The sequence below is a fragment of the Venturia canescens genome, chromosome 6 (assembly GCF_019457755.1).
Source record: "Venturia canescens isolate UGA chromosome 6, ASM1945775v1, whole genome shotgun sequence".
NCBI classification, from domain to species: Eukaryota; Metazoa; Arthropoda; class Insecta; order Hymenoptera; family Ichneumonidae; genus Venturia; species Venturia canescens.
The window spans coordinates 6745145-6753743 of record NC_057426.1 but is presented as its reverse complement, the minus strand read 5'-3'; the positions used below and the strand labels follow the sequence as shown (position 1 = coordinate 6753743).

Below are 8599 nucleotides of genomic sequence, written 5' to 3'. Positions count from 1 at the left end.
TGGGATGGTAAGAAACGCCTCATGTATTTGAGGAATTTAATAAACTGTTCACGTTCTGCGTACAAAAAAAAATCAGCATAACAGCCTCCTCTGATTATTAGGTGCTGCTTCGCGTCGACGTTATGAGTTTACTGTTGTAGAAACCTTTAATAAATCAATGAACAATAACATAATTGATAACTTAATTCTTTAGCTTTCTAAGTGCATCCATAAGAATCTCCATTTCTTGATTGACGTTGGTTACTAATTCTTCGATCTGGTACTTGCTGTCGATAATACTTATGCTCTGAGTGTACGGGTCATAGCGTACGCCGAATTTCCTTGGAATCGTTTGCGCGAATTTTCTGAAACAAAGAACCCCAGCATAAATCGATTTTATTTTCTTTTAATTTTTAAACTTTTTTCAAATAGAGTACTTTGCACCATGAAATTAAATTATTAACAAAATACTGAACTAAATTGTTTAATTCAAATATTAAATTCAATTCTCAAATGGAGTAAATTTAAGGGGTTCATACAATTAAATGAATTATGTTTTGTCAAATTTTTTGCACCATTTCGAATACCATTTGGCTGATGCAACAATAATTTTATTGCTCCATTTAAACAATTTGCTTTTTCCAAATGGCACAATTACTGAATATTTGAGCAATCGCTCCATCCGACGTGGTGAATGAACAAACATTTCATCGTAGCTAGTGTCAATCGTTATCAAACTGTCGTGTCTGAAAAATCTGACGAACAACTTACATCATCTTCTCTTTAGCGTCCTCAAAATCTTCGGCAACAAAGTACACTGGTTGATATTCCGTTATCGGATATTTTTGCAACGCTGTCTTGGCTGGCTCGAACGATCGTAATTCTGGTTTACCGCTGAGACTGTATTCGAGTTCTCCAAAGGAGGAAAGAAGACCGGCGCCATATGCTTTGAGTTCACCGTGTTGCCGGCACAGACCAAATTCAACCGTGAACCAAAAACACTTGAGAAATAAACATTTTTTAAAAATTGAATAACTTTGCACCGAAACGTTTTAAGCACATTTTTTAAAAAGTCATCAAAAGGCTCAGCATCTCGACACGTAAAAGTGATAAAACGAAAAAATCATGACACTCACGGTAGCTAGTTTTTCTATGTAGTCGTCAGGAGCACCGAGCGACGCCAAACCAATGACCTGTGAAAATTGCGCGAATGCTGGATCGGCGAAGAGTGGCACGTGACCTAGAACCTCGTGACAGACGTCTGGTTCCGGTGTGTAAAGTGGCTTACTTCCGTGTCTTATATACTGTGTGCTGTGAAATACTCGAAAAGCGAGGCCGGCAAGAAAATCTCGAGAGGACAGTAGTCCTGCTACTGGCCTTAAGGAAAATCCGGTGCAATCTAAATCACAAGAAAAAAAGGTGTGACGAGATAATTGCTGCAATTAAATACTAATAAAAGGAAAGAGAATTGAGGTAATAATTTTATACTAAGTTGTTGCAGTTATTGGGAGAAGGGAAGTTGTCCTGCATTTAAAAAATGAATTAATAACAACGGATTTGATGGACGATTAACTCCATTTTTTGGAATAGGAAGAGTGTGAAAAATGTATTTTAAACTCTTCCCGCTCATACGAGGTCAACTCTTGTTTAGAGTTAGTCAACTGGGTGGTTCGACCAACTTGTTAAGCTTGTAAAAGATTTCTTAAATTAGATGCAATGCACTCATTCGTTTATCATTGGTGTGACGTATTAACCGCATTTTTTTTTTAATTCAATGAAAATTCTCACGAATAGAGCAGCAAAATCTTAGATCATTGCAAACGAAAGCGACGTAAACACAATCGAGAAATATTTTGGGTAAATATTTACAAATTTTACCCTTTTTTTGGTCCTCCAATTTTTTTTTATTCAATTCAATTCAATCGATCAATTCGTTTTTATTTTTCTTTAATAAATTAGAAAAAAAATCAAGCTTTTGAACGAAAACTTGACGTGCACCAGTTTCTCAAATTTTACTATTTACATTCTTCTTGTTCTTACTCCTTCCATTCATAAAAAAAAAAACAAAAAAATTGATATGACCATTTTTAGCAAAATTGAGTATTGTAAATATTCAGCATATTTTCAGATCTTATAATCGATAACTTCAAATCAACATAATGACTGAACCTTCATTCCAGTGCACGACAATTTCGAAAAAGTTTGTACGACAATGTGAAAAAATGAGGCACCTGTATAATCGAGTACGATGTAGTACCTTTAAGAAATTGAGAAATGTCTTCAAGCTGCGGAATGTTGTCTTCGCGGTATCCACAGTTTTCGATGAGCAGAGGAAAAACGTGATTGTGTTCACGACAAGCGTACTTGGGATATAATTCAGTCAATTTTCGAAAAACAACGCTCCAAGTAGCGGTTTCCTCCTTGGTGTATTCGACCCGAGGAATCGGTTGACCACTGGGAAAAAAAATGTCGTTGGAGAACGTTCATTGGTTTTCCCGTAAACGGGAGAACGAAACAAATGGCGTTCTAGAAAATGGCCTTCGTGAAAAGATTTTGTTTTATTTTGCGTTTAACGACGTCAAGGACGACGCGTGCTGTCATCGAACGACGACTGAAAGGAATATTTTCATATATCCGAAGGTAATGATGACTTACTGCTTGTAATTATAGGCGATATCGGCAAAGTACTTTCTCCTTGCACGATAGACCGGATCTGTGAAGCCCGGATGGTCGCTGTCGAGCTCGGAGCCGTATGAGAGAATCTGATTTGCAAACTTGTCGAGGTCTCTCATTCTTCGTGGGAACCATGGCACAGTGCCCAAATTATCCTTGTGATTTCTGATGACAAATAATTAAGTGGATTTGAAATTAGGGAGTTTGTTAATTTCCATTAATTCTGATGAGATCGATCCATTTCATAATTCATGGTAAAATCAGTGCAGTCGAACATTATGGATTAAGGGGAGTCCTGCTTTGGAAAGACAAAAAATCGACTGTTTTCGAGAATGTTTTTAGGATAGCGAACTTTTCGGTATAGTTTCAAGGATATTTCAAGAGTACGAAAACATTGTTTTAATGTGAGAAATACTAATTTGTATATGCGCAGAGTCTGATTGACGAAATTTCTCAGCTGTGTACAATGTGGAGATCGTAATTATTTTCTGAACCGAGAATTCATTTTTTTTTCCATTTTCATACATTTTCCTTCCATACGAATCTATAAAAACCCGAAAAAATTACGAAATTCTATATTTCTATCGAAAACGATCGATTTTTTTGACTTTCTAATATTTCTAAAGCACCCCCTCTTAAATGCTGATCTGAAATTCAAAATTTTCATTGAAACGAATCAGGAAACAATATCGATATTTTTTGGTACACATTAAATAGATTATGCTTGATTGAAATGTCATGAATCGCCTTAGGGCGACTAACTGAAACCAATTTCCTTTACAAGATTTAGTTTGACAATTAATTTAGTAAAGTGATAAAAACGATCTATTTCACCTTGATATGATCGAGAAATATCCGCACTGACTGCGGATGGCCTCAATGACACCGCCGAGGTTTCCACCGGGTGCACATTCGACCATAAATTCGTAACCATCGTGCTGACGCAGAGAGCTCCGAGACTCGATGTGGAGCAAGTTCACTTTGTGTTCCTGAGTAATCGATGAGATTCGTCGCGTTATTTTTTTCAAAGTGGTTAAATTGGTTTTCGTTATGAAGCAATAAAATTCCTAAAAAATCACTTAATCGACTTTTTCAGCAGTCGGTCCAGTGACCGGAGACCTCTCGAAACGAGACTCTAAAAAAATTAAATAAGAATACTTACACTGAAGAGTTGCAAGTATCTGCTGAGGGCTCCAATTTCATCCTCTTCTTTGGGTGAAAAAATGAGACAAGTACTTTTGGCTGAATCTCTTCCCTCCTTAATATAATTCCCGCCGTGCATCAGTGTCGGCTAAAATGTTCACGAACGTGTTAAAAAACGGTGTCTCTGACAGGATTTTATGAATAATTATTTGCAGGACTCTTGGTGAAAAAAGGGAATTTCCATACGTCGAGTTCAACCGGGAGAGGCCGCATGATATCACGTGTTGAGTACACAGCAGAGCGAAAAGTGAAAATCAATCGGTGGATGGGTCCAAATGAATTTGAGAATTAAAAAATCAATCGATCAAAGTGGAAAATTAATTGGAAGTACCGAAAAATTAGTATCGCTCCAAAAATCTAAATTGAATGTTACAAGAGCACGGCGAGTGGTGATACGAAACTGAGTAAAGCCATCATAGCGAGGTCTAGTTTTATATGGGAGAGAGACTTTTCTCGTTCCCTGGCTGCTTCATCCCTCCTCTCGTTATTTTTTAGCGATCATAAAAAGCGTCTCGACACTCGGGTCATTTCTGGACGTTCGATACTCGCATTCTCGTTTCTGGTGAAAATTTTTCCGTTCAACAAACTTGTGAGGGAATGTGATTATTTATTGATCGCAGAGGAAAGACAACGTGAAAATATGACACTGTAAATGTTTCAGAAGTCTCGGCAGAAAATCAAGTTTCACTGGACGAGAAATGGCCATTGTTTGGACTTCTTTTCTCCAGTACATCGGGGCGAGTGCAACTTCAACGTATCTTTGCATCATTCGACTTCTACAGACAGATTTCTTCGTACGCAATTAAGCAAGTTCCTCTTACAGGACCTCGAAACTGTGGCGTTTTTTGCTATGTTTGGGTGATGAAACTTCCTCGGTGTATTGAGCCACCATTTGGAGACTCCCCAAGTACGTTTTTTCCTGTTTGACGCATTTCTCATGTTTTTCTTGTTCGATGGCCTTCCAGCAATAACCGTCATTTATTTTGAAAAAAATTACGGCGAGGTCCGGAATCATTTCAAAATGTTTGTTTACATCAGTTTCATTCTGATCTTCCCTTCTCGCAATTTGTTATTTTTGATAAAAAATCACAAACTCGAATCAATCGTGAGAAGATTTTCCAATCTCTACTGGGAATCCCTTTACATATCACGCTCTCTGTGATCCCAAGCAATTAAACCAAGTGTATTATCATTGCGACATCGAACAATCCTTTTTTAAGGGGGTTATCCCGTGTGGCAGTTGGTATTTATGGGGTTTTTTCCCGATCTTTTTGCGGTGAGAAAAAAAAAACATAGATTTGTGAAATTCGAAAGGTTTATTTATTGGTATTTCAACTCTGATATCAATTTCAATTTTCAAGAATGTTTCAACCCCCTTAAAAAGCTCTCACGAGAATTTGCCAATAGCAGAATATTCCTCCTAATTTCTCGATGTCCTATCATCACAACATTCATCGCCAGGACACTACAACATCACTTATCATTACCTTGCATTTTCGCAAACTAGCACTCGAACCTGCTTTCAATCCTAACCTGTTTGCATAAATGAAGAGGCGCACAGTGTTTTGAACGTGGTTCACGTTCTATCTCGTTGTGTAGACTCATCGATAGATACAGTCAATTGCCAATTTTTAACACTACGCAGGGCGTTCTAGCTCATTTCTACATTCCGAAATTCTCGTGCCTCTCGATTAATCCTGCGTGGTCACACATTGTAGGAAAAACGCGCTGGTCATACGGGGTCGGAATGACCCTAGCGATGTTTAAACGTTTGTCGCGTTGCCTGTATCGTTCCGAACGTCACATAAAAATTTAGGATATTAGATTGAACCTTTACGAATGAGAATATCATAGGAAAAAGTTTTTAGCCAATTTTCAAAATGGCGAAACAAATCAGCAACGAGGCCATGTTTGAAAAAACCATTTTTCACTAAAAAATATAAAATAACTCCGGAAATGGTTCAACCAGCTTCCTCGGACGCCAATAATTTGTAATTTCTGGATTAAAATCAAAGATTAAAGATCAGGGGTCATTTGGACCCCTGATTCAATTTTGGAGTATATTTGAAAAATACGAAAGTGGAGCAAAAGTGGTTTCTCGCAGTACTCAACGTAGGTTGAATTTGAAAATTGTCCTATCAAAAGAATGTTTCTTTTTTTCTAAATACACTCACATTTTCTGGGAGGGAATACGAGTATCCGTAAACTTTGCAGTGTCGATTCGGACTTCGTTCAAAGTTGGGTTTTCGAGTGATTTTATTGGAATTTAAAAACTCTAAATAAATGTTCTTTCTACCAAGTATATCAGCCTTTTAAAACTTCTGTTGAAAAATTTCCGCAAATCAGTTAAAAAAATTCACATAACAAACACTTTTTCCGCATCGACTTTTTTCTGAAATAACGACGATAACGGCGCAAATGTGGCATGTATCAATCACATTTATTACTGTGTCCACAACTCCTCGTCTTATCGGAGCCCGAGTTAAGGGGTTAGGACCTAAGGTCATTCAATTTCAACCGGTTTGTGGAGTTCGAAAAAACAACTAAATCGTAAAATTCATTTTGCATGAAAAAATATATGAAAAAAAAACGTTACGAATCGGAAGAGTTCAAGGTTTCGCAACGTTAAAAGTCACATGAAATGCCTCGTATATACATTCATGTCGAACTACCAATCAAATGGATTGTTGATGATGGTACACGAACGTAAACAATTCACGGTAGAATGCGCGGATATCTAATGCGAATACCGCGGAACAATTGGGGTTCATTTAATTAGTCGAACCATATCAGTCTTCGCCAACTCAATATGCTGCTTGATTAATTCATTCAGATATATGTACACATCCATGTGCATATTTTCATATTTATGTGAGAAAACCAGTGACAAATGACACAAAGCGAAATTATATCGTAAACGGTATATGAGAATCCAACGTTTCCATCGTCAATCATTGAGTTTTACGATGAAGTGATTTTAACTTTATCGTGCTGCTTTTACTCTTGATCCGTTGATCCTCATATTACAGGCCAAGAGAACGGATCAGTCGGTATATCGCAACCGTGAGTGTTAGAGAGATAGCTGCAAATTTCGATTTCGAAAATGACAAGTGAGGTTAGTCGACTTGAGTCGCGCTCTTGAGAAAGATCATGCGTTACTTGTCATTCAAAAAAGAAACTGAACTTTTTTGCTCTTTTCATGATCAAAGAAACGATTAAAATTTATTCTCGCAATTATTTAAATTATGTGTAACTTATTTGTTAAGATTGATATATTTTTAATATAATGATAACGGTTGAAATACTTTCGTAGTAAAATCGTCAAGCAAAATGTGACAACAGCCATTTTCTGTTTATATGCATATGCATATCTATATTTTAAACGTCTTTTTCTTTTTCCATTCCCAAGTGATTTTTACCGATAACAAGGATTTCTCAAGCCATCATTGGTATCTAAAAACATTATTTTTTCTTATTCTCGTTTTTGGCTCTAAAGTTGGAAGGATCCTATTTCATTAAATCCAAATCGTCGCACAGGAAGTGTGCCTGTCACAAGAGCCAATGTATAACCCTTCAAAAAATGAGATTTTCGTGAATTGTTTTCTCGATAACTAGACAGTAGATCCTTTAATAATTCCGGAAATAGATGCACACTGTATATTTCTAGCATATTTCCAAATTTCAACTCTTAAGGGGTTGGAATTTTCGATTTTTATTCGATTCGTGTGAACTTCCTTAATTACTACGATATTGTTTTTCATGAATTTCAGACTGATGAATACACGACTTCCTTCAACCTTTTCGTTTTGACAACCATTTTTCACACCCGAAATTATTGTTGCAAGTGTTTATTTTTTAGTCACAAATAAAAGTTAAATTCGCCATGTTCCGTCTTCGAATGCTACGCGTTGCGCCGTCAATTTATTTATTTTTGTTAAGTTTCGTATTCGTGAATAATCATGATCATAAGATTGTATGTCTTACCTTATCCGGAGGTGATCCGTTCAATTCAACGTCTCGTGTTGATTTTTTTTCGACTTTTGGAATATCTTGAGCATACATTTCGATAGCTGTCACAAGAACCACAAGGGAATCAATTTCTTGGTGACGATAGGACGAAATACGAATAATCTTAATACGAATATGGTTGAAAAACGAGGCCTCAGTGGATTAGAATATTCGTGAAAATGCGAGACTTTGAACGGTCGTTCGGCTCGACCATAAGATGGAAGACGAATGACAAATGATACGTATTCGATCTCGCCAGCGTGCAAAGAGGAACTACTTCTTCATGCTCGTTCAGCTGCTGTTTTTACTCAGTCAGGAAAACATCTCGTTCGTTTATATCAGTAAACAGCAGCACGATCAAAAAGAAAGATTCAAATAAGTAGCTCCAAATGAAAACATGATTTATCTTCTCAATTGTGTGCACTAAAGAAATGGATCGCTTAGAGAACTCTTCACAGCATATTCAGTCTTTTTTCACGCTCTTTCGTTCTCTCCTTCTTTCTCTTCCGCACCAAGAAGGATGAGGCAATTTCTCGAAGAGGGTCTATCATGGGTTATCTCCACAAGATTACAAGTTTTCAGGCACGATAGACATAAATACGCCTCGAATTTACAACTATATTTGTGAGAAACGCCCTCAAGTCACTTTCAATCAACACCAAACGTATTTTCATTCCGTGTATAAATAAATTGCCTCGTTTACTGTTCGCGCAAAATCAGAGTGATAAGCCTGCAT

At 37.0% G+C, this 8599-nt stretch overlaps 1 protein-coding gene across 3 annotated transcripts; it reads right to left on the bottom strand.

The window, feature by feature from the left end:
* Positions 1-8164, bottom strand: Hn (phenylalanine-4-hydroxylase). 3 transcript variants are annotated; one of them, XM_043420926.1, is made up of 8 exons: positions 7840-8164; positions 3815-3943; positions 3487-3641; positions 2635-2817; positions 2237-2433; positions 1116-1378; positions 751-980; positions 1-344 (listed from the first exon to the last, which is right to left on the bottom strand). In XM_043420926.1, the coding sequence occupies exons 1-8, from the start codon at positions 7915-7917 to the stop codon at positions 182-184; spliced, it is 1398 nt and encodes a 465-aa protein (XP_043276861.1). In that variant the 5' UTR covers positions 7918-8164; the 3' UTR covers positions 1-181. The 3 variants fall into 3 exon arrangements, with proteins under 3 accessions (XP_043276861.1, XP_043276863.1, XP_043276862.1); XM_043420928.1 differs by lacking the exon at positions 7840-8164 and adding an exon at positions 5343-5361; XM_043420927.1 differs by lacking the exon at positions 7840-8164 and adding an exon at positions 4042-4180.
* Positions 8165-8599: the final 435 nt, after the last annotated feature.

What these genes read in the sequence shown, in the direction of transcription:
- Hn (XM_043420926.1), bottom strand. Translation starts at nt 7,917, where the DNA reads ATGTATGCTCAAGATATTCCAAAAGTCGAAAAAAAATCAACACGAGAC. An exon ending in ATCGCCTATAATTACAAGCA is followed by an intron (nt 2,434 to 2,634) that starts GTAAGTCATCAT and finishes TTTTTTTCCCAG; the next exon opens with TGGTCAACCGATTCCTCGGG. An exon ending in GACGCTAAAGAGAAGATGAT is followed by an intron (nt 345 to 750) that starts GTAAGTTGTTCG and finishes TCTTTGTTTCAG; the next exon opens with AAAATTCGCGCAAACGATTC.